This window comes from Lycium ferocissimum, chromosome 8, assembly GCF_029784015.1.
Source record: "Lycium ferocissimum isolate CSIRO_LF1 chromosome 8, AGI_CSIRO_Lferr_CH_V1, whole genome shotgun sequence".
NCBI classification, from domain to species: domain Eukaryota; kingdom Viridiplantae; phylum Streptophyta; class Magnoliopsida; order Solanales; family Solanaceae; genus Lycium; species Lycium ferocissimum.
This window is the reverse complement of record NC_081349.1, coordinates 23,358,047-23,385,173: the sequence shown is the minus strand read 5'-3', so window position 1 is coordinate 23,385,173 and position 27,127 is coordinate 23,358,047. Positions and strand designations below refer to the sequence as shown.

Below are 27,127 nucleotides of genomic sequence, written 5' to 3'. Positions count from 1 at the left end.
CAGTTTTTATTCTGCATATCTAGACTTATTAGCAGTAAACGATACTTTCTTCTTGGTTTATCCCAATCTTTTGGTGTAAAATTGTCCATGCTATGAAACAGCATGTGGAATCAAAAGGCTCATATGCATTCTCAGTTAACAAGCAGAAAATTTCAGATGGAAAGTGATGCTCGCCAAAGTAATTGACAAAAGATAAACCTCATCTATACTAGGTTCACAATAGTTGTTACAACAAGAGAGATTATGGTTTTACCAGCATGAAGGAAAGTAAGTACAGAAGCCTGAGCATCTATTGGGGGAAAAAAAAAAACTAAAGGCGCCTAAATAGAAGAAACATGGAATTCCGTTACTTTTTTATATTCCAAGCATGGGATGACCGGGGCGCAGTTGTGATTCCCTCATAGTATTGGCTGTCAAGCTTTCCCTTGTTCCATTCTTTGACAAAGTCGGAAAATAAATCACGTGCAGCCTCAGACGAAAGATCTGAGAAGAACAATTTCTTCTTATCTTTAAGCCAAGTAGAAAATTCATTGTTCTTAGAGAAATAATCATCCTTTGATAGCTCTTCAAACTTGATTTTCTGAGAGAGATGGTAAAGCAAAACCATATAAAATTAGATCAAACATGAAGGAATAAAGGGTAGGTGGAAATGGATGTCCTACTTATTTTCGTAAAGGAAGTCATGGAAGGAACAGGGGGGGAAATAGTTACTGCTACTTGCACAAAGTGTAACGAATTTTCGAGCATTAAGGGTCGTTTGGTTGCTGGTTAGAGTAATGCAGGGATTAGTTGTGCAAAGTTTAGTTATTCATGTTTTACTAATTCATGTATTAGTTAGTCCATCTTCTACCCTGCATAAAATAATACATAAATTGACTACTTATAGGTTTTAGTTATGCGGTATTGTAAACTAGTAACCATACACCGTACTTGGTGTGCTGAATATTATACATAACAACTAAATGCTACCAAACATGGCACTAGTTCTGCTGGTTTTAATACATGAATGTTCACTTCCTAACCAACAACCAAATGGCCCTTAGAGCTCTGATAGCAACATTCAACATGCATCAATATTGCCTTCTGTGAACCTAAGCAGGTCTGATTGCACTGCAATACTCAATAGGTTCATTTAATCGCATGAATGGTTGCTCCATATATATGAATAACTTGGTTTATATATTTTCTATTTGCAACCAAAACATCCCAATACTCAATAGGCTCTTTTAAGCATCGACCTATCACATTTTTAATGAAAACGACTCACTACACGAATTAACATAGGATAGCTGAAAGATCACACCACATGGAAACTTCTAACTAGCTATAAATTCAAGCCAAACTAGTAACCTATCTTATTCAACACCAACTTAAACCAATACTACCTCTGCATAGAGCTACAAATTAGTGCGAAAGATAATAACTACATAAGCAGAGAACAATGTTTCTTCCATGACATATAATACAGAGTAATCAATTGAGGAAGAAGAACAATATTTCTACCATGGTCCAGCTTGAGAAACCTCTTTTCAAAATAAAAGAAAGATATAGGTGTTAAACAAGAAGCACTCACCGACTTATCCTTATGTTTGTGGCTCTTGCTTTTGTGCTTTTCCCCCGACTCCTTCTCTGAAGCAATATTAGTCAGTCAGTGTGTCTAACATAGCTTCTAGCACCAAACCAGTAACATACAGGGAAACCATTCAATTTAAGGTACACATGTCCCTATGTAGAAACACACATAATAACATAAAATCAGAAATCCAACACTTACTATAATAATCACACAAAATAGATCTACAAAGCTACCCACCATCGAATCCGACCCATTAGATATGGGTTGGATAACTGACTTTTTCAAAAATGGATCAAATATGGATATTACGGTATTTTTCATTTTACCAAAACTAACGACAGTATTCTTATAACAAAATATATATAAAAGCAGTAAATGAAATAAGGCATCAAATATACAGGAAAACTACGCGCAGGCATCTAGGCTTATTCATATCAATACCCATTTGCCTGCTTGATATTTTTCATGAGTCCTTGCTTTCTGGGAGGCTAAGCTTATTTTGACTTTTAGCTTTTGTTCTCACCTGACTATTTCTGTGGATAATATAGATATCCATATTATCCGTCGGTTAACCTATTTTTTTATCAGTGTTAAATATGAGCAGGACAGATATTTTATTCGTTTCTAAGCCCGTTTTCGACCCGCCCGTTTGCTACTCCTAACCATGAGTCACACAAAACAATGAAGGGAAACCCAACAGAACAGAGGTTAGTAATATCAAGTAGAACCTGCGATCCAGCCTTAGATACTTGTATTCATTGGAAGAGATCGACTAAAATCTACCAGATCAAACTGACAAATCACAACTCTATCCCAGGAAATATTGGTCACTCCATCACCATGTAAAGAAGTTGAAAGATCCCAAGGGCGCCCTCCCACAATACTGCAGGGGATACTATCTCTATTTGGAGAAAATGTGCACCACAATCAAAGACCTTTTCAGTTATTAATATAAGATATCCTAGCACACATCGGTACATTGACTGCACTCTAGGATCTTATAGTTCAGTAAATCATACCATTCTAAATGGAAAACAGAGAACTTATAATATACAAAACAATGAAAACCTCGGCCAAGAAAGTGAGTTCTATGGCCGATGACAAGTCACTAATCTGAATGTTAGAGGGAGAAACTGAAGTGGGGAGAAATGGAAATTAGGAAAACTGGGTGAGAGAACCCGACCAGTAAGTGCATCCATGAACTTGACCCAGAATTAGTCGAACCTATATATAAACAAATTCAGTGCATGTCAAAAATTGTCAACTTCTACTCCGGATCAGAAAGATAAGCTCCAAAGCTGCGGTTTCAGCAGCCAACCGTTTCATTCTACAGGTAAGTTTTCAAAGATTCAATCTTTACTGTGAATCCCTGAAAGCGTTATGTTATTTACTTTGAATTGAGCTTAGAAACAAATGAAAATGATGAAATATGTATCTTTCTGAGATTTCAGTATTTGATATTACAGTAATTAAAATCCAGTATTTACCTTATTATTCTAATTTTGTTCGAAACTGATTATAGTTAACCATCCCAAATTCTTGCACTTGAAATCTAGTAAATTGGAATATTCCTAAAATCTCAATAGTTGGTCTTGAGTTGACTTGAAGCTAATTTGTTAAAGATATTAACATCTCAAATAACTAATAGTCTACAACAACAACAACCCAGTGTGATCCCACAAGTGGGGTCTGGGAGGGTAGAGTCTACGCATACCTTACACCTACCTTGAGAAGGTAGAGAGGTTGTTTCCGATAAACCCTTGGCTCAAACAAAGGTGAAAAAGGAAGGCAGTAGCAACAAGCATAAACAACATCAAGATAATAGTCTAAAACAATCTAAGAATATGACAATCGAGGCTAAACAAACAACAAGTAGTAAAGAAATCTAAGAATGCGAAAAGACAAGAATAATACTAATACTCCGAGAATGGAAAAGAAATACACCCGACTACCGACTAACCTTCAACCCTAATACTTTTTAGGCCTATCTCTACCCTCCTCAAGCCCACTACGGCCAACCCCCATATTCATGTAGAGGTTTCTGAGAATCATAATCCAAGATCATAAGCTAAAGTTGATTATTTTAGAGGTATAGTTGGATAATTATAGCCTATAGTAGCAGTTAAAACTCATGAAAATTCAATCTACTAGTGAAGGCCTGTCTAAGATAACCTAATAATTACACACTCATTTTGCTAATTACTGAAGCAAACCCTAATAGTAATTACTCCCTCCGTTCCAAAATAAGTGTCACATTAGCAAAAATCACGCCCATTAAGAAATCAATAAATGCAATGTGAAGTTTACTAAACTACCCCTTCTTTATTAGATGTTTTCGAGAATTGAGCAAAATTAAAGAGGAGAACTTTAATGCTTAAGGTCATGGTTGAAATACTTGTCAATCTTTGTCTTGAATTTCTAAGCAGACACTTATACTTATTTTGGGATAATTTTTTTTTTTTTTTGCTAAGGTTACACTTATTTTGGGACAGAGGGAGTAATTGATTTATAAAATAAAAAACAAGGAACCATTTTTAAAGCCCATTTCAGTTAAATTACAAAATCCCAAAATTAAAAATCAGTAAATTCTCAACTTTACCTTTGGATTTATGGGATTTATGTTTGTCCTTTCTTGATTTGTCTTTCTTTTCTTCATCTCCTTTGATCTTCTGGCGTTTTCTTTTCACTTCATCTGTTATAAATAGACACAAATTAACCCCTATATAATATAATCACACACACACACACACATATTATAACATAAGAAATTGAAAAAACCTGGTGGAGAAGAAGGGGAATTTCTCTTAGGCTTAATCTTCCTATCGCTACCCATATTTGATTCAATTTCGCAGAGAAAAAAATGTTTTGAGTTTCCTTCTTCCTAGTAGTAAATTTGTCTTGTTTCACCTTAGCGCGGTTCTAGAAACCATTACGGTTGATATATAAATTAACGGAGAAGGCCCAAATATACCCCTCTACTATTGGGGAAAGGGTCAAATATAACCCTTCTTTGTACCTTGCATCCAAATATACCCTCTCATTATACTTTGAGCTTAAACATATCACTATCATTTTAGTTTGGCATAAGCCCGTTAACCAGTTGGGACCGACAACCGGTTATAAAACCGGCCAGTTTCAAGTCAAAAAACCAGAACCGACCACCGCCTACCGATTCTTGGGTAACCGTTCAGATCTTGAAAAGCCGGAGCAAGGCGGTTCAAATCGGGCAAAATCCTTTTATTTTTATTTTTTGTACAGTATATGTATATTATAGTATTTCTTAGTATATTGTAGGTATATTTATATAAGTTTATAAGTAAAGTTTATATATTTACTAACTAATAACATATATGTGTATATATATAAAGTTATATGCTTAACTTAAGCTACATATACCTAAAATGTACTAAGAATATACTTATAATATAAATATACTTAAGTTATAAAATAGAAATTTACAAATTTAGAAAAAACTTAACTTATAAATAACTTAACTAACAGAAAAAATTTAACTTATATATATTATAACTTAAATAAATATATATGTTAAGTCATATGTATACTATATATATTTATAACTTATATGTATATATATGTTTAAGTTATATGTATACTATATATACTTATATATGTTTAAGTTATATGTATTATAACTTAAGTTATTTATAACTTAAGTTTTTTCTAAGTTTATAAATTCCTATTTTATAACTTAAGTATATTTATATTATAAGTATATTTTAGTTATTTTTCAAGTATACAACTTCTATTTTTTAATTTAAGTAGATTTATATTATAAGTATACTTTTAGTATATTTTAGGTATATTCCTAACTTAATATAAGTAAAATTACATTTTCATAGTGAACCCGTTCCACCATCCTTACTAGTTTATTGCCGAAAAACAAATCCTTGTCTACATAAATTACATGTAGCTGTTTGTCTTTCCTTATCCTTAGTCATAAATTTTCAAATTCTAGCAGTTGACCTATGAGTTCTTGGCGGTTTGTCTTGTGTATGTGATTGGGCAGGACCTGCATCTCCTATGGGATTTTCGGGGGCTTATGTTTCATCATCATCAATTTCATTAAAATTTCAGGTATAGTGTTGTTGCATTACCTCATGATCTAAAAGTGGATTATTTTCACCAATATCAATACCTAAATTAGGTGTTTTGTTCACAAATGTTTCCTCATTAAACCCACCCCTAATAATACCACTACTACTGGCACCACGCCTGAATCTCTTCGACATTATTAAATAGAATTAATTTAAATCACAAGAAAATAAATTGCTAGAATTAAATTGCGTAAATTAAATAGCGGAAAATAAAGATAGAGTTGGAATGAAAGTACCACATTGACGGACTAATTTCCACCAAAGTGGAGGCGGCTGGAATTGCAAATCCACCATAGCTTTGGAGCTACTTCGGATTGTTGCAAAACACCAACTCCACCAACAATTTTTTTTATAATTGCAAAATTAATAATTGAAACTAGAATAAAACTTTATAATATTTAATTGAGAGAAATTTAAAGTGGCTAATTGTTGCAAAGTAGCTATAATTGAGAGAAAGAGAAGAGTAAATTGATGTGGATTAAAATTGGAAATGGAGAGGGGTTTATATAGGGGTGGGGGATGGGTTAAAGTGTAAAAAAAAAAAATTGGGGGGCCAAAAGGGGAGTTTGGAGCCGTATATTTTTGCAAAATGGACCGTTGCCCAACGACGATCGACCAACTACGTATTTTAAAAAAAAAAAATTGTCCTAATCCATGGCCCCAAAAATGCAAATCGGATCGGTAAAAATCATCAGCGGTATCAGAACCGGTCCAGTCCTTTGTTCGATTCCAAGCTTAGTTTGGCACAAATACACTCCTCATTTTAACGGAGGAACACGTGTCATCATCCTATTTTTCGTGTTATGTGAAAACGGTAGGGGTTTTAATGATGGCACGTGTCCCTCCATTAAAATGAGGGGTGTATTTGTGTCAAAGTATAAAGGCATGGTATATTTTTACCCAAAGTGTAACGACAGAGTTATATTTTGACCCAAAGTACAATGAGGGCATATTTGGCCCTTTTCCACTGGTACAGGGGTATATTTGGCCAGTTTCTGACAAAATAGTCCTTATATTAATATTCGCATAAAAAAATATGTTAATATTGTGGCGCTTTATGTACCTTTTAAATTGCGGTCTAAAGATCCTTTATGAGTAAGTTAATTTTTTTTGTAAGAGCACATAAGATCCGTTCATATCTAAACCATTTTGACCCGCCTAAATCTGACCTGACCAACCCGTTTGCCACCCCTATTCCCAACACAAGTTACTATAACTTCGACTTGTCAAAGCTTCTAGCATCGGTTGCTGGAGTTGTTCCATGTTTATAGTTTGAGTACTTTTGTTCAAAACTTTTTCCGTACATAAAAAAAAAAAAAAAAGGACTAGAGCCAAAGCAGTTAATCTTTGCCTCAATTTTAAACTTAGATCCTTCGAATATTTTATAATAAAATTTACATATTTGATAACTACATAAAAAATGCTATAAGCCTACATAATTAATACGCCCTCCTTTCTATTGATATTGATAAAAGAAGTGGATTCTCCACTCCTACGATAAGACATGCAGGTGGGATTAGCGAATCCAAGTCCAAGTTTCCAGATTTGGCAGAAGAAGCAGCCTTCATTGACAGCCAAGCGGAACCTACTCTGGACAAGATCGATAACTCGAGCTTTCTGAGCCAACCTAGGCTCTTCAAGACCAGCCTTTCACTCCCAAGAAGTGGGAATAGGAGTCCATCGATGACAGAAATTTCTTAGAAAAGATTGTCAAATAACTTATCTCTTCTGGAAAGAGTTCTATCTCCCAATTTATATTAACCTATTTCCTTATTAATTTGTGCAAAAAGAATGATCCTTCTCTATATTTGAAAATAATTTAGCTTTATACGATGATTTATAACCACACAAAATATATGTAACTTATTTAAGATCACAAGTTTAAAAGTATTTTCTTCTTTCTTAAACTTCGTGTCCAGTCAAATTGGTTCACATAAATTGAAAGGAATGAAGTAATTCACAATACATGAAAAGAGTTTGACAAATAGTAAAGCCCTCATATAAATTAGCTCGGAGGGAGCAGTATTTTATTTGGCAAAAAATTATACTACAGATTCCCACAAGCCCCACAAGGATTATTGGAAAATTGGGAATCCAACTCAAATATGGAAAAACTTGCGCTAATACTTTTCTGTTTTATTTGGCTAAAAATTATATTATAGGTTCCTACAAGTATTATTGGAAAATTTAGGAATCCAACTTAAATATGGGAAAACTTGCGCTAAAACCCTTGTAAACTCAAATATGGAGAGACCTGCGGTTGATTTCTATATAAGAGGATATATATAACTTGAGCTTCCCGTAGCAGCAAACATGGTACGAAGTCTCAAAAAAGTGAGTGATGAGTTTGAAATTACTACCACAATTAGTAACACATCAAAAAACGTTCATAATCGTCCAACGATGAAGAAGAAGCGTGGTTTCAGGTTCAACTTGGAGATGACATGGTATTCGAGAACTGTCATGGCTTCCTGCCAAGTCTCTGATACGATTCAAGTGTGTTTGTAAACCTTGGAGTACTTTGATACGACACGATCACAACTTTGTCAAGTCCCACATTGCTCCTTCTCATGCCCGTCCCTCAGCCACTCACCTCTTGTTTCAACTGGACATTAGTCCTCCTGTTGACCCAACAACACACTAGAAAATTTTTCTTTACAACTCGCGCCTCATCATTATCCAGACAGAAGATCAGAGATATCTATCTGCTCGAATCATTGCAACAGCCTTTTTTGTTTTCATAAAGGTTATAATGTTTACTTGTACAATGTTACTACAGGTGAGATGAAAGCTTTGTCACCCTCTCTAAATTGTTACTTGAACATGACAAAGTTGCTTCTGGGATTTGATACGGCCATGGAAAAATACAAATTGCTTCATACTTTTTTACTACAAAGGTTGGCCAAAGACGGAGATACTAACTCTAGGAACCAACGCCTGGAGAGATATAAAATTAATCCCTCAAACGTCTCATGCCGCTTATTTTGGTAGGGATTGTATTTTCCTCCATGGGCTACTTTATTGTAGGATAAGTGCAATCAGTAGTCATATCGAGTGCTTCGACTTCAGAGAGGAGAAGTTTGGGATTCTTTCACCCCCAGAAGACATGAATATATATAAGCCACTTACTTTGTGGGAAATGCTGGTTCAGTATTTGCCCTTCCACTGCAGATATGAGAAGCGCCACCTGATATCCGATGAGGTCAACAAGATTTTTATGAAATATAACTCTGATGATCCAAATTCGGAGAAGGTTGCCACCTTGCAGCTTGAAGCAGAAAGGAGTGACAGGACAGAACATGTTTTAGCAACAGCTAGCTTTATTAGTCCCCCATCTACTTTGGTGTTCCCTGATCATTTTGAATTACGACATGCTAGCAGTTTTGTTGAGAACATTATCCCATTATCATTTGTTGATGTGGTTTAAGTTTGAAAATCGAATGAGAAAATTAATCGAGATTTTGTTCATTTGGTGTTCCCCAATCGTTTTCGACCAGCTTTTATTCTGCATTGATATACATATCTAGACTTATTAGCATAGCAAATACAAGGCATAAAACAACAAGAAATTTAAAGCATAACATGTGGTGATATAGTGTTGTTCCATCCCAACTCTTGAATTTATAACGAGAAGAGTCTCTTCTATTTGCCTGTTGTCTACCCTATTACAGAGCAAACCCTCAATTACACTCGTGTTTGCAGTTGGAGGCGTTCTCTCGTTCTAGTCGTTTCTACGTGGAACTTCAGTGCTAATGGTTTAAAGGTTCTATTAAGAATATTGACAGTTCTAAAACACTGATGTTGAGGTATATCATAATTCTACATTTCTCCATAGTTTTTCCATTTTATCCTAACAGTTTCTCTAATGAAAATTGAGGATGAGACCATTCAGTGAAGGATGTACGTACTGTACTGTATTCATCATTATCTTAGCAAAGCTTTTTGAGACTCCTAATTTGGGCATTTTGTTGTTGAAGTCTGGTTTCATCAGCTTCAAGAAGATGTTAATATTAGCCTGTTATCTCTATTGCTGAAACTCAAATGTGTTCCTGGTGATCTGTTGAGGGATTAAAACTGTGAAATCCTTGTGAGTTTTGGACGATAATTGGGATTAATTTGAGTCGTGAGGGAGTGTTTAAAAATTTACCTCGAAGGGCAACCCGAACCACACGAGGTTGGTGGCATCACTGGAATACATCTATGCCTGTTTACGTGCTCAATCTGCGTGTAAAACACGCGAATGCCACCTAATCAAAATGGTGTGTAAAGGGGATTTGGGTAAAACCTCAGGGGGTTAACTATGTATTCACCTTCTTCTTTTTTGGGGTTTAACCATTCGATTTTCCGAACCCATAAGCTTAAAAGGATTAGAATTTCCGAACGCATAAGCTCCAAATTCTGCCTCCGCCTTTGTGTTGAAGTATATATCATACTTCTACAGTGATCAAGTAGTTTGATTAGAAAGGAATAGAGAAGGTAATTTGATAAAGAAAGTTTCCTTTTCATTTTTTTCATACTATTCCTTAAAAGATCAACAGAGGAAATCACTCTGTCTTATTTTAGGAGGGATGATATGTATACTCTTCATTTTCACAAAACAAAAGAAGGCGCGATGGGAGCATAACCAAAATAGATACAGACAGGAGCTATATGTCATATGAGTAGAGAACACAAAAAATATGTTCGTTCGATCATTAAAAGTTCAAAAAATAGAAGATAAATATTGTTTTGAGTTCTGCGGAAGCCTATAAAAATAGATCAAGGAAAAACTATCGAACATTATCTTTGCCCGTTACATTCCATCGCCACATATAAAAGGGCCCTGAAGTGCTCCAGAACTGCCATTGCGATTTGAGTAATATCAAGGATTCCGATTCCTGTTGGCAAACAATATACAGTATTATAAATTGACAGATTAAATCACAAGCTAAGGATTTGTTTCGTTTGTTATATTGATACTGACCTTGTGGAGATATTATCTTGAGTTGAGCTGCGATTAAGTGGAGCTTTCTCTGGCCAATTGTAATAACTGCCGATCTGATTTTCTGTCATTATTTCGCCATTGAAATGGTCGAGTTCTGGATCTTGGTTCCAGCCATTCAACCCTGTGAAGAAATCATTCGGTGGAACTAAAGAAGGTTCTGCAGGTGGTTGAGGTAAGTATTCTTCTTGAAGTGGTTCGTTAAAGTTCATAGGGAGCACGTTTGAATTCAGTACATTGACATGATGCCCATTGTCCGGAAAGTGATTAAACGTATTCAAGTGATGTCCATTGTCCAGAAAAGACAACCTCTGGAACACAGAATTCAAGTTCCCAATTGTACTTTCAACATTCAAAGGTTGTTTTTCTTCATGACATTCTTGTAGAGAAGTTCTAGTTTCCCTCATAAACCTGAACTGATGGTACCCCTTGTTAACTCCATCTTGAGAATGACTTATTGGAACTAGAGGGGGTGGCATTTGCGACATGATTTGAGATTGGTTGGCTGGTTGAACATATTGTGCTTGTCGTGTTTGGGTTCTGTATCTCTGCACAAGGACCAAAAAGATAGAAAGAAATTAGGAGAATATGACCAAACGTAGAACTATCAATTAATGTCACAACTAGAGTATTTCATCTACTCTTTTCTATGATCTGATGCTAGCACACAAGCTCTTTTTTTTAATGAAAGAGTTCAATGATAGTAATTAAGAAAACAGCAAAGAAAAGTACAGTGATGACAACATTCAAAGCAAACTCAGATACCTGCAGATGGTTCGCGACCTGTTTTTGAGTCAAATTTGGCACATTCATAATCTCCAGAATGGCTTTTGGACGGGCTAAATCGACAAAGAAGAGGATTAGGTAGTTAAATAAAGTATATCCAGAAAAATCCTTGCCTAAAAATTACATCGTTTTCTAGTGTTCTTGTTATTTTCCGTGTCTGTGATGTGATAGAAACTGTGATAGAAACTAAGTCCTTTATTGCACATACCTCTTTCTCCTAACTCGCAAACGGCATCCTTGAATTTATTGTCAAGATCTAGTGTCCATTCCATGCGCTGTCTTTTCTTCTCTCGTCCTTCCATTGTATTTTTCCAGACCAAAGAATGATCCTCTTCTTTTGAATTACTATTTTTAACTTGTGCTGCCTCATCAGTACTTCTCGTTCGCTTAGACCCTTCTTCCTCATATTTTTCTAATGTCATGATGCCTTCTTCTTGGTCTTGATAAGTCTCGGTAGAATTCACTATTTTTTTTCCCTTCCTATCTTGAATTTTCTTGTTAGCACCAGATGGTTCATCCATTACTTCAACATGATTATTAGCCTTGTTATGTTCTGGTTTTTGACTTACTTTGCTAATTTGGTGCGTACACACATGTTGCCACACATTCTTGAGTTTCTTTCTTGAAATTGGCTTCATATAAACGAAAGATGCACCTTGTGCCACTGCTTCTCGGACCAGTTCTCTCTTCATCATTGATGACATTACTAAATAAAAATGAAAATAGTTAGAACCAAATTTCAAATGAGGTAACCAAAAACAAAACATTTTGACACTTTTCAAGTGTCCCATATTTGAGAATTTGAGAAATTTGGTCTTACAGGTTATAGGTATGTCTTTGATGAGTTGAGTAGACCTCATGAACTCAAAGCAGTCCATTTCTGGCATGACATCCGCCATGACAAGGTCGAATTCATCGATTCGTTCCCCGAGAATGGACAGAGCTGTAGTTGCTAGTTCCACGGTAGTAACTGTGTAAACAATAATCAATCTCATAAAATGTCACAAGGAAGTTATATATATACATTGTGTAACATGTTCAGAATTACTAGTGATGCACCTTCTTTTTTAAAAAAAAAAAAAATTGTTTTTATTACATAGAGGTAGGGGAAGGGGATTACAATGTGGGGATTCGAACCCTCACCAAGGTAGCCAACCAACTGAGCTACTAGATCCCTACCTAGTGATGCACCTTCACTTTCCTTTATGCGGATAAAGGTAGCACGCCGTGAATAGTAGTATTAGATCAAAAGAACATAAAGAAATTTTTATTTTTGATCGATATTCAGTGACTAATATCTGTCAAATCTCTGGTTTATGTAAGACCTAATTAAGTTAATCTATTTGCTGAGAAACCAACTGAACTTTTTCCATTTGAACAGCAAGCATGTTGCTATTGAATGAGATAAGCCCACGTTAATATTACTCAATCATTAATTCTTTATGAATTTTGTCCGGTTTATTATTTATTTCCTTTTGGGCCTTCAGAAATTAATTTAACTTGATATATGAAGTGGTGAGTTTTTCTGCTCTATTTATTTTGTCTTTACCATTTTCCCTTATTCGGAAAATATCATTAATTTGCTAGTTTACATACATTTGGCAATTCAAGGATGTCCAAGATTTAATATATATATATATGTACAAAAAGTACTCCCTTCACATATACCAACTTGTTTGACATTGTTTGAACAGAAATTGAAACAAAAGAAGACTTTTAATTTGGAACTTGTGATCTAGAACAAGTCATAAACATTAGTGACAGCCATTAATCATCTCATTAATTCAGCATAAAATGGAAGTTCAAAGTTAAATTGTTTCAGAAAAAAAAAAAAAAAAAAAGGCATTGAGACTCAACCCTAAAACCTTTACTTCCTTTGATATCATGTTGTTACACTTTTCGGAAACTCACTTCTTTAACATAAAGCTAAATACATATATCAGGAGATGACGTAATTAAGGACATCGAGATATACATAAAAATTGTATTGGTGTAAAGTCTTCAAAATGCAAATTATATGGTGGTAGAAAGATAAGAAAAAGTACCTCTGAAAGAATGTTCTTCAAGAGCTGATGCTATATTTAACTGAGAAGTTGTATCATTATCAACCAAGAGAATTCTTAGGCCACGAAAAGATGAAGGAACACCACTACTTGAACTCTCAAAATTCATCTTTATCATATGAAGATTTTGAAGGAAAAAAAATCAGTATTTTGAGTTTCTTGTTGTTCTTTATTTGGTTTCTTTTTCTCTACCAACTTCTACTACATAAAGGATAGAATCTGGCTAAGTTACATAAAGAATGGAATGAAATTGATGTGCATTCTTTTTCTTTCGTAAAGGAGTTTATATACCTTTTTTGTTGCCACTTCTTATCTGTACAATTGCACTCTTTTTCCTAGTTGTACTCCTTCATTTATAAATTTGTTAATTAAGGCCTTATTTGTGCATGTTTGGAGTTCATGTGTGATTATTCTTTAAAAGTGTTTATTGACCCGAATTACGTTCGCGTTTATTATATATATGGCTAAACATGTTCTTGAAATTTAAGTACGTTGTTGTAATTTATTTAACGTTGTAATACTGCATGAGACGAGGAATCAAATAATTATAAAATGACTAATCGAGCGGGTGTGATTGCAGAAATACTAGCTTTGGAAAATCTAACCTTTTTAGCCAACAAGATCTAGTGCAAATGTATAATATCTTAGGGATATAATGATAATTAAGCAAGATTTTGACAATCTACCTTGGTGTTCAAATTAATTTATGATAAAATATCAAAGCTCGACAAAATCTCGACTAGTTCTTTGTTTTATTTTTTTCAAAATAAATGTTAAGGGAATAATGTTCTCAACAAAACTGCTAACACGTATTAATTCAAAATCTAAGGAACAATTCAGTAGTGAACAATTTTTTTGTGTGTGTGTTCTATTTACTCATAAGACAGGAATCACCTTCTTGTATCAATTTTCATTATGCTCCAGCCGCACCTTCTTTTTTTTTTTGTGAAAATAAAAAAATAAAAAACATTATCACTCTTGAAACAAGAAGGTGTTATTTCTTTTGTTGATGTTATCAAGGAAAAGTGTGAACATTGAAAAGGAAAACAAAAGAAAAGACTAGTGCATTTCTTAGTCAAATTACTCTCTCTATTCTTTTCTTTCCATTCTAATCAAGCATATATGATATCGATGTTTGCACTACCAAATATCTATCCTAAACGATTCCCTATTTTCGCCTATAGGCTAGACCACGTTACTCTATTTGTTCCAAGCTAGCATTTGCGGAATAGTAAAGAACAGAAAAATAAGAACATAGTTATTTTTATGTGGAAACCAGCCGGCTCACAAAGGGTGAAAAAATCAGGACCTACACCTCTATAGGATTTTTCCCAAGCCTCACTACAACTGTGAGCCTTGCAAATTCAAGTTAAAAATTCTGTAACCTATAGGAACTAAACTCTAATTCTTATCTGAACAATCTCCCTAGATTATTGAACCCACTTCAAGTTGCCCTAAACTTAATGTTGAATTTGATAAACGTTTACACCTATAACAATAGCTTCTACAAAAGCAAATAAAAGTACAACTTGATAAACAATCCTAATACATGAATCTAGACTTGAAGACTGTAAGACATAACCCTATATGAAACAGGTTTTTTGGTCTTTTTCTTTGTATCAAGCCACACTTCAGTAATCAAAACTTTCTCAATTATTGTATTGATAAGGTTTGCTCAATATTCTCATTTTCTCTATTTGTAGGTGCGTAAAATTTCTTCAAGGCAGGAGTTGGATATTTATAGCTTTAGGTACACCAAGTCGGGTTGAACACAAACCCTATGTGATGAGGCCCATTATCAGAGTTAGGGTTTGTTACTTGGAATTCTTGCATTCACGCGGCTTCAGTATCCTTTTAGGAGTCTGAAGTGTATCTTGATAAATATGGCTAGAAATCCTGTAACTTGTCCACCAAGTCCTTACCATAAATCACAAATTCTACTCGCTCCAGGTCATGAGCCAGAACATGTTTTTGGACCTGGTTCATTCAACCCTGACTCGTCTCAATGTCTAAGATAGCTAGAACATGCCTATTAATCTGGTTTATTCACCTGGTCATTCATCTGTGTCTGGTTCATTCACTTTATCTTGCATCTGTCTCTTGGATAGAACGTGTCCATAGACCTGGTTCATTCGCCTTGTACCCTTACTTTGTCAATCATCAAACTTACACGTGCTAATGCCAACAATATACTTCAACAGTGTTTTACTATAGGAACTTAATCAGAAATGCAAACAAGTGTGGCAAAAACTATCGCTATAAAAAGGAAAAACTAAGGAAAGCATGATATTAGCAAGGGAGTGAAACAAACAAAAACCTTTATAAATCAATGAAGCATATATAGTGTCAACTCTGATAGGATTAATCAGGCCAATGGACCTGCATACCAATCCATAATACATCAAAACTTGAAACTGAGCAAAATCTCGAGTGATTCTCTTGTTTGATTTTCAAACTAAACCTTATGAATAAATGATAACGGGATAATGTTCTCAACAAATTTGCTCTTTGCTATAATATTATGCTTGCGAAGAAAGCCGGTGAACTCGTACGATTTGGAAGACATTAAGGGCCTGTTTGGAAAGCCACCCAGGTAATTGGAATTGGGTGTAATTGGATGTAATTACACAGTTTGGCCTGTTTGTTTGACCAAGTAATTACACAGTTAGGTGGGAATTGGGTGTAATTGACAGGTGTAATTACACTCTCCAATTCTCAAGGGGGGGCTGAGAATTGGGTGTAATTACACCCTGTAATTACAGGGTTACTTTTTAGTTTGTTTATTTTTTTACTTTAATTTATTTTTATTTTTAATTTATTTTATTTCTATTATTTTAATTTTTTTGATTTTTAATATTTTTTTATTTCTATTATTTTAATTTCTTTTTTATTTTTACTTTTTTCTTATTTTTATTTTTTAAAATGTATTTTTCTTTTTATTTTATTTATTTTTCATTTTCTTTCTTTTCATTCCCAACCTTTACTTCTTGTGATTCCATGCAATTGCTCGTATTTTTTATTTTTTATTTTCTTCATTTAGCATAACCGTGTTATTATTCTAATATTTGAAACTACACCTCTTAATATTGGAAAGAATGAGTTATTAACAAACTTAACATATAACGGGTGACGTTATTAAAGTAGAATTTCATTGTGAATGAGGTTATAGACTTATATTTTTCCTTTCTTTTGAATTATTTACTTAAGTTACGTTGGAACTTACTTAAGTTACGTTGGAACTTACTTATGTAATGTTGGAATTTGACATAAGAGTATTATGTTGAACTTTTTCTTTTGGATTTTGAATTTAGGTTATATTTTTAATTTTAAGTTATTTGCTTTCACATTGCATGTTGTTTATTTTTCACTTGCATTTGATGGATTTTTTGTATCAAGCATTTGAATAATGTTATGGCATTATATTTATTAATATTATTTTTTTTATCAAACATCCAATCCATGATGTTCTCACAAAAAAAGTCTTCTTTTAAGTTTTATAATTAATTAAAATTAAATATTAATTTGAAAAATATATATCAATTATTTTTATTGCAATACTAGTTACAAATATATGATTATTAATTAATATATTTTCAAGAAACAATGTGTTATTAAATAACTAATTTAATATCATTTATAAAGGCAATATTTTTTAAATATTAATTTTAAATTTTTTATAATTAAATTTTATTTTTAAATTAAAAGATCAATTGTGTAATTACACTTGTGCAACCAACAAAGACGCTTGTAATTACTGTTTGTAATTATGTTATGACAAACAAACGGGTCGTTGTAATTACACTACTTTGCGTAATTACTAGGCTGTAATAATTACTACCCTAGTAATTACACCAATTCCAATTACCAGGTGGCTTTCCAAACAGGATAGCTTTTCCAATATCCGTTTTGGGAGTTCCAATATCCTTCGGGTTCTGGCCACAATAGTTATATGTATATTCCTGTATTCTAGGTGTGAAATAATCCCAAACTTCTCTTCTCCGAAGTTGAAGTAGTCGATATGATTGAATAAACTATTTCTCTTCCAATAAACTAGCCCATTGAGGAAAACACAATTCCGAGAAAAATAATTGGGAGGACAATTTTCAGGGATTAGTTCTATTTCTCTCCAGGAGTTTGTTCCTAGAGTTAGAATCTCCATCTTTAGCAGATCATCGTATTTAAAAACATGAAGCAATTTGTATTCTTCCATGACCGTATCAAATCCGAGAAACAAGTTACAAGTGTGCTCGTACCAATTTATCAAAGAGGATGGCAAAACTTTGATCTCCCCAGTGATGAAAATGTATAGGTAAACTCGAGAAGACCTATCTTTTGTAAAACAAACTATGCCATTGCACTGATTCGAGCAGATATTGATCTCGGATGGCCTTGTGTCTGAATAAAGATGACGCATGAGTTGTAAAGAAAATCCTTCTAGTTCATGTGTTTTTGGAATATGCAGCTCAAACAAGAGGTGGGTGGCTGAGGGACGGTCATGAGAACGCGCAATGTGGGACTTGACAAAGTTGGGATCGTGTCGTATCAAAGTGTCCCAAGCTTTAGAAACACACCGGAATCGCATCAATGACTCGGCGGGGAGCCATATTAGTATCTCGAATACTATGTCATCTCCGAGTTGACCCCTAAAACTGTATTTCTTCTTCATCCATGGAAGACGAATTTTTCGAATGCGTTTCCTTGATCCTTTTGTGGTGGTAATTGCAAAATCACTCAATTTTTTGAGTTTCCATGTTCGAAGTCTCAACCTTGCCCACCACAATATCCATATATATAGATTTGTTCGAAAAGTGTGTAATACATATTTTTGGCAGTACTTGATTGTATTACCATGCGTAAAAGTACTTTTTCCAATTATCTGTACTAGTAGACGGACAACTACAATTAATTCTCTAGACAAATATTAAGTAACTTCAAAAATGGGGGAAGCAATTTTTTATAAAAGGATAAAATAAACTGAACGTACGTATAGGAAATTTTTTGACACCGTATGCTAAAACTTACTATTTAGAATTTGAAAATAAATTAAATATAGGGATAATTTCAAGAATATACAATCCAGCATAAAAGATTACATCTTTGTAGCCATATTTTTATTTCCACCGGCATAGCCAATTTTTCACAATATACAACATTATACAGCAATATATAACTTTATACACCTACTGTAGACAATGTATCAACCTTGTATAAAAGTGTATAATAGCGTACAAGAGATGTTTATACACACATTGTTATATAAAATTATACAAACTTATACAAAAATTGATTTTGATCCTTCAACTACGAAACTCCATCCGAAATCGATCAAATCTATTTCGAATAGCTTCAAATCCAAACACCCTTAAACAAACACCAAATTTACATGTAATCTCTACAGATCTGAATATAAGAATCACAGAAAAAGAAAAATAAGAGAACCAGTATCAAAGGCCTTCGCCGGAGGTCTTCACAGACTGGAAAAAGCAAGTCGTCGATTTGTTTTAGGTATTCAAAGATCTGAATACAAGCAACAAGTCGTCGACGATGATGATAGCTAAATCGGGGAAAAGTTAAAAATGATCTAAAACGAGTAATTAGTTTTCCCTAATTATCATAGAGTGAAAAATCCCATGCATATCTTACTTCATATTGGGTAGAATTTGTAACAAGCCATAAATGGGAAAATACAAATATTGTTGGAAATCATTACTAGCCAAAATTAAATTATACATAACATTTAGTTATTTATGGTTAAAAAATTAAGTTGATCGCAAAAGTAAAATATAATATATTTTTTTCATGCATAAGATATACTCCCTCCGTCCCATAATAAGTGTCACCTTAACCAAATTTTTTTGTCTCATAATAAGTGTTACCTTAGGATACCAATGCATATATTGACTAGTTTTTTCCATCTTTGCCCTTGGACAAAAAATGACAAGTTTCTTTATTCAAGACCAAAAGTTGGATTCACAATGTCAAATTTTGGGTTTCAAGTGAAAATGAAAGTTTTGACTTATGGAAGATAGGATTAGTAAGAGGCAAAAGAAGTAGTAGTACTCTAAATAATGATGGTTGGATTTCGAGTTTTGGGTTAAAATGGTCCCTTATCTATGAGAGTAGGTTCATTTTGGTCCCTCAAATATTACCCTGAGCATATTTGATCCCTTATCTATAGGAGTAGGTTCATTTTGGTCCCTCAAATATAACGCTAAGCATATTTAATCCCTTAACTATGCTAAAGTGGGGCACCTTGGTTCCGCTAATAGAACCCGTTTAAAAAATAACGATACTAAACCCATGTGACATTCACGTGACTCGTAAAAGGCTAAACCCATCGGACAAAATGCAAAGCAGAGTAATGGCATTTCTTTAAAAAATGCAACTCATATAAGATATTAGCAAAGCAACTCATAATATTTGGATCATATGGTTGGTAACCAACTCTTAAACGGTAATCTGGCAAAGACACATGGAACCGTTCCACGTATTTTGGAAGCACATGAATATAAAGTTTTTTTTGGTTAAATATTAAAAAAATCAAAATTCGTTTTAACAACTGTTATAAATTATCTTAATTGGTGGAACCGCTCCAATTTTTTTCAAAAGCGTGTGGATGCAAATTTCAATATATTATATAAAGTTTCTGCTTGTTTTAAAGAATCAGCTTCTTCTTCTTCCAGCCAATTGAAGCTTTCTACAGAGAGGCTAGGACTTTTTCCGGTGAAGTGTTTCTTCATATGAAGTTGGGGAGAATGGCGAATGAGTTTAGTATTTTTGTCCAATGGGTTTAGCCTCTTACAAGTCACGTGAGTGTCACATGGTTTAACACCGTTACTTTTTAAACGGATTTTATTAGGGGAACCAAAAGTGCCCCACTTTAGCAGAGTTAAGGGATTAACTATGCTTAGCGTTATATTTGATGGACCAAAATGAACCTACTCCCATAAATAAGGGATCAAATATGCTCAGGATAATATTTGAGGGACCAAAATGAACCTCTTCTCATAGATAAGGGACACTTTTAACCCAAAACTCGATTTCAATGTCAAAAGATGGACTACTTGTGCAAATGCTCTAATCATCAAGAGGAAAAAGTTTTTTTTTTTACATAAGGATAATTTGATAAACTTTACACTTCATCATTGGTTTCTTAATATGCGTGTTTTTTGCTAAGGTAACACTTATTATTGGACGGAGGGAGTAATATATTTTTTTCATGCAGAACCAGTTTGCGGCAAGCAGTGTTTTACCCACGCTGCCACCGCTAGACACATCCTATTTATTATTTGTCACTCTTTTTTCCCTTTTTACATTAAATTTACTACCCACTAAAAAAAATGAAAAAAAAAAACTTTTTTTTTCATTTACTTTTTTTCTAAAACCACAATCACATTCTCTCTCATACTTGTAGTCAAATCTATTTTTAATTGATTAATTTTAACATTTCAAAACAAAAAACAAAAAACAAAAAAAACAAAAAAAACAAAAAAAATCTCGCATCTAAAACATCACACTTGAAAAAGATTTTAGTCTCCAATATTTAATTGGTAGACGACATTGAAGAATTTGGAAGTCGTTGTCTGGTTTTAGGATTCTTCCACACACAATTGTAGTTAAATCTAAACTAACTTGATTAGTTCTAACCATCCAATATTTAAAAATTAACAGTCGTTCTGTTATCCAACTAAAATTAAGGAATGTGGATATTAAATATGTAATACGTCCTCTTTAATTTCGCTCTCTGGTTAACTAACAGAATCAAACCCATAACACAACTAAACCACATGATTTATATTATAATTAAGCAATAACCATGCAAAAAATGAGGGGGGGAAAAGGTTAATTTAAGCATGAATGAGATCTCATCTTTGATGCACAAAATCAAACTATAAGGAAAAGAAAGTTAACAATGATCCAATTTTGTCAGATACGTCCAAAGGGACACCCACCGATTCAATCACTAACAAAGAGATATTTTGCCATGGAAATTTAAAAGTCAAAGCTATCAAATAGGAATTATTTTTGCTTCAACAATTTTGCTCATTTGCTCTGCCATTCCCCTACCTTTTGTCACTACAAACAAAAAAAGATTAATAATATTGCTAAACGTGCCTAATTTTCACTAAACATGCATGATTTTCATCGCTAATTATCTAATTCCGTCGATAATATCTCCGTAAGTAAGATCATTCGTCGCAAAGTAATCCTTTTTCTAGTGTATTATTCAGGCTTCCTACATAGAATCATATGCATAGGAGTGAAAATGCCAGTGTCACCCCCTTTAGCCAAATAATCAGCTGTCACAAACAACATATCGTGGACATTCGTGACACCCTTAGGTGCGATCCCTAGCCAAGCAAGCACAGTGACCACGACATGATTCCTCCAATAAGCGATCCTCCCCATCTTGAGCCTCGTCCACCATGGCTCCGCAGGTGGCTTAGCCAAATCACTCTCCTTCACCACCTCGAAACCTACTTTAGTAGCAATTTCAGCAATGTCCTTGTAGCTTCTCAACCCTGGCAAAGCATCACCCCTTTCAATCCCCTGAATTATCTCCACGTGTTCAGGATCATCCGAATCGTACAATTCGGTTGTAACCCACTCATAGGAAACGTACAGAGATCCAGGCTTTAACACCCTGTAGATCTCTCTATACACTTCTTCGAGTTTTGGGGCATGGCATGTTGCTTCGATAGAGTAAGCTCCATCGAAACTGTCGTCCGCAAACGGCATTTGCAAGAATTTGCCACAAACCACCTCGCACTGAGAGTCAAGCCCGGCTTTCTTGTTGTGAGCCTGGGCCCGTTTTACCTGGTACTCATTAATGGTGATGCCAACGATGTTAGCACCAGAATGGGCCGCGATAGCCCGCATTGGGCCACCAACCCCACAACCAGCATCAAGGATACGGGCTCCGGGCTTCACATCCAAGAGATCGACAGCCATTTCCTCATGCATGCGTGTGGCATCGCGATGGGATTTTCCAGGGATACAAGGGGAGAAGTGAAAAGATTGGCCCCAACCCCACTCGTATATATCAGTGACGAGATTATAGAAAGTGTCAACAAAGGCAGGGACTTTATTGGAGGTGTCGATTTCATTTCCATTAGGGTGGCTGAAGAAAGACGAGTATTGTTCGTACCCTTCTTGAACTTTCTCTTTGGCTAGAGAACCACCAGAAAGTTGAACGGCATTTTTACCCTTCTGCTCAGCAGAGCCGAAGAGGCAAGCAAAATAAAAAAAGCCTCCGCCGAAAACAACTGCCGCGGTACACATGAGGGTAAGTAATTCGTTAAAAAATTCCATGATATTATAGAGGTGAATAAAGAAAGTGAGAGCATAGAAGAGAGTGAGAAATGACTGTTTTTATGGTGAGATTTTACATAACAAGAATAGCGTAACAAAAGGATTCATTAGAGCCCAATTTTAGTGCTAAAAGGGATGACTTCTTCAGCAAATGCTAATTAGTAGGGTTTTGACTAGGTTTCAAGTTGGATTATTTACTACTATTCGTTTTAGCACACGTTTAATAATAATAATAATCGGAATCTATTATGGAGGTGGAGGAACATAATTTTCACCCTAGCAAAAGTTTCACCCCAACGGACCCCAAAATAATAATTTATCACGCATGTACATCTAATAAGAGGTTTCATGATTTTTACTAATTTATAGGTACGAGTTTGAAATTTTCCAATAATTCATTTGATTTACTATGTTCAAATATAATATTTGTAAATATTTTAGTAGATTTTTAAATACATAAAGTATATAATATGGTCTGAGTCAAAGCTAGTAGGTTCGAGTGAATTCATAATCTGTAGACTAAGTCCGTCCATGTATCTATTACTCCCAATACACAGGCCACGGCGTCATATAAGGGACGTTTTGACCCATAACTTGTACACTAAAGCCATTGATGTATCTAGTAGTCCTAATACACAGCGTCATATAAGAGGCGTTTCGACCCATAACTTGTACATTAAGTTCGTATAATGTATGCATTAATTACTCCTAATTATACACTGCGTCATATAAGCGGGGAGGAGGGGGGGAGGGGTGAGCCAAGTGGTTGGAAGGGGTTAGAACCACACCAGTGAAAAATTCTCTTTCTTTTTTCGTGTGTTTATTTTTATATTTTGAAACCCCCCCCCCCCCATCAGAAAAATTCTGGCTCCGCCACTGCATATAAGAGACAGTTTGAGCCATAACTTGTTCACTAAACCCATCCTTGTATCTAATATTCCTAATACACAACGTCATATAAGAGAGTTTTTACCCATAGCTTGTATGCTAAGTAAACGGCCATAGAAACCAAAAACACATTCACTTTTTTTGGAATTTTTGAAGTTGGAGTTGTGTTTGGTTATAGTATTTGAAAATAATATTTTGTTGTTGAAATGTACTTTTTCAACAAGGTTTGGTTAATGAAAAAGTGAAAAATAAGTTTTGGTTGTTTTTAATTCTAATACAACTTAAGTTGTATTTGGAATTTTTAAGTAGTCAAAACAATTTGATTTTTAAAAAAAAATGAAAAAATACTCCAGAAAAAAGTGAATAACTCTTATGGCCAAGCGGGTCCTAAGTCTGTCAATGTATCTATTACTCCTAAGTCCTAAGTCCTAATACACAGCGAGCCTTATTTGTGCCCCAACTACTTTGGTATTCCCCAATCATTTTCACTTAACATGTTAGCAGTTTTGTCGAAAACATTATCCTGTTAATATTTATTGAGGTCTAGTTTGAAAATCGAGAGAGAAATCAGAGATTTTGTTTAGTTTCTAGTTTATTTGAAGTAAACTTTATTTAATTTCTCGATACATATAACATATGTCATTAACTCCTATCAATCCATGTCAATTGGTACATGAAGTTAAATACCCATACAGTGAAGTCAATAATATTTAGCAGTAATTAGCAGAATAAACTCCCCTGCCCCCTCAAAACTCATAATACTAGACTAACTACAAGCTTTTGGGTCGTATACTGACAGTCAGCGTAAAACTAGGTAATTTATGATGAATAATGCATACACTGATGGCAAAATATGTACGATAGTCGTCACCTTCTTTAGGTAAAAAAATTCATTTTCTATTGTATTCGTTGAACAAATTACAGTCACCCGGCCTTATGGTACTTTCTTCTGCATGACTCCTGTTCTCCTCGGGCATTTCCGAATCCCCTTTTGTGTATTTAGTTTATGTTAGGACCATCGATATAAGAACAGGCCAACGTCCGTATCTTTTATATAGTATACGATGAAAATTTGTCTGGACTGTTAGCCAACTTTGTGGCTGCAATCTTTAGCATGCGAATAAAATAAATAGGGGAAAAAAGACATTATTTTAAACTTCTTTAGTATCTATGCTATGATGAATGTAGTTCCGAGAAGTGGAAAATCTAATTCTTGGAACTTAAAAACTTGTTTGTCATAAATATTTTGTCACAATTTTATGTTTTTTGTCACAAAAAATAAAGACGAGCAGTTATATGACGGCCCAAAATCCATCACAAATTAGAATTTGTGACATATCATCCAGAATTATTTTTTTTTCCAATCAAAAATGATTTTATCATTTCAAAATCCGCAATTCAATATAGATGAATATATAACCCCATCCATATGTCTCTCTTCTTGTCATTTTGCCATTCAATTTGGAATACTTGAACGATCAATTCTTATTTTTTATCTTCACTTTCGCCTAAAGGGGGGAGAAATGCCTCATTAGTTATAACTAATCATTCCATTAAACAATTAGTATTTGAAATAAATATAGAACTGTAATAAAAAGGATTTCAAATGCCAAAAAAAAAAAAAAAATTACCATTCAAATTGAACATGAAAATAAAAGAATATCAACAATATTTACAATCACCATTTAATAATATTAGTATTAGAATTGTGATAAATCGAAATTCTATATGCTATATTGATCCTTATGTTCTATAACTAGTGGCATTTGGCCCGTGCTAAGCCCGAGCCCAAAACTAAGATAAAAAGTTAAATTTGTAATTTTTTTTTATTTTTTTCGCTCGTTGTGACATTAAGTTATAGAAAGATTAGTTTGATAGTTTCGGCTAACTTTAGCACAGGCCCAAAACTAAGATTAGAAGTTAAATTTGCTCTTTGTGACATTAATTTATTGAAAGATTAGTTCAATATTTTCTGCAAACTCTTAAAAATTAAAGACTTTCCATATATTTAGATTGCAAAACAAAATTTAAAAATTGAATCTTTGTCCTTACTTTAGACCTTTTTTTTTTTTTTTTACCTGAAAACAACTATATGACATAAAGTCTTTTAATTTTTTAACAACATCCAATATGAACTATACCGTTTTCTTCCAAAAAGAAGAAAAATAGTATCGATCTAGAGACATCAACTATTTATGCTATATTTATTCTTTTTTTGAGATTTTAACGAGGTTACTCATAATCAAAGATAACTTTCAAACAAATAAAAATAAAATTTTATACTTACTAATGTACGTAGATGTCAATTTCAATTAAATTATACAAAGTATATCGAAAAGATGAAGAAAATTTATTACTTTTCTTAATATAAGTAGACTTTCGTGCTACTTTCTAAAAATTTACGTGATGAGAAAATGACATTTTTCCTTTTGTTAGTTTAAATGGAATATTATTTTATAAAATGTATACTTTAATTATTTTCTCAAACACAAATGAAGATTCAATGCTTCATGATTCATTTAATCATGTTTCCCTATGGTAACAAACACTGCCTAACAATTTTATCACCCACCCAAAAAAAAGATATATAACAGACATAAAAAGTATATTCCCTTTTGTAACAATTTGTTTGACATTACTACTGCCTAAGAAACCAAAAAATTGTTTCATTAACTACACATTTTTCAAAGACGTTCTCAGCATTTTAACTACTCTATGAAGTTCAGATTATAATTTCTTTTTATGTAATTTTTAAGTGTAAATATATATTAACAAATATATTTATGAATTCATACCAAATATTGAACTGACTGACCGAATAGTACGCCTTGCATTATTTTTTTAGATGAATGGAGTATAAACTACAACTTACATTGTTCGTTATGCATAGAAAATATCACTAAGTATGTGTAACAAAATTTAAAAAATAAAATATTATAATACACCAAATAATATCCAAAAAAGAAAGTTAATTTTGTTAAACATGAACAATATGGCTAATCAACCTGCAAACCAACATAATATGCCAATGAAGATTCATATTTCAATATTGTTAACAAATGATTAGATAAAAATAAATATTTTAGGTAACAATATTTCATCCAAATGAAGACCAATTTTATCTGTTAAATTTTTAAAGTTTCACACTGAGCAATTAAAAAGTACATTAATTAGAGAAATTTCGATTTTTAGGTGCGACATGTTTTAATCAAAATTGTAATGCAAATGTGGTGTATTCTCTCATTCAAATTACGCATAGTGACGTGTTTCTTTTAATTGACTTCATGGAATTCACAATTTCTTAAGCCTTTTAAGAAGAGTTTAAAATTTTCTAAATTTATCAAAATTAGGTGTGACACTTAAGAAAATAAAGTAGGAGTAAAAATAAGATATACTGCATGAAGAA

At 33.6% G+C, this 27,127-nt stretch overlaps 3 protein-coding genes across 3 annotated transcripts; all 3 read right to left on the bottom strand.

Moving 5' to 3' along the window:
* Window positions 1–179: 179 nt before the first annotated feature.
* LOC132067609 (style cell-cycle inhibitor 1-A) lies at window positions 180–4,538 on the bottom strand. Its single transcript, XM_059460886.1, has 4 exons — window positions 4,355–4,538; window positions 4,176–4,268; window positions 1,574–1,629; window positions 180–580 (listed from the first exon to the last, which is right to left on the bottom strand). The coding sequence occupies exons 1-4, from the start codon at window positions 4,407–4,409 to the stop codon at window positions 347–349; spliced, it is 438 nt and encodes a 145-aa protein (XP_059316869.1). The 5' UTR covers window positions 4,410–4,538; the 3' UTR covers window positions 180–346.
* Window positions 4,539–10,552: 6,014 nt separating this feature from the next.
* On the bottom strand, window positions 10,553–13,630 carry LOC132066143 (two-component response regulator ARR14-like). Its single transcript, XM_059459518.1, has 6 exons — window positions 13,504–13,630; window positions 12,279–12,428; window positions 11,667–12,164; window positions 11,438–11,511; window positions 10,655–11,220; window positions 10,553–10,568 (listed from the first exon to the last, which is right to left on the bottom strand). The coding sequence occupies exons 1-6, from the start codon at window positions 13,628–13,630 to the stop codon at window positions 10,553–10,555; spliced, it is 1,431 nt and encodes a 476-aa protein (XP_059315501.1).
* Window positions 13,631–21,394: 7,764 nt separating this feature from the next.
* LOC132066729 (24-methylenesterol C-methyltransferase 2-like) lies at window positions 21,395–22,874 on the bottom strand. Its single transcript, XM_059459959.1, has one exon. The coding sequence runs from the start codon at window positions 22,831–22,833 to the stop codon at window positions 21,745–21,747; it is 1,089 nt and encodes a 362-aa protein (XP_059315942.1). The 5' UTR covers window positions 22,834–22,874; the 3' UTR covers window positions 21,395–21,744.
* Window positions 22,875–27,127: the final 4,253 nt, after the last annotated feature.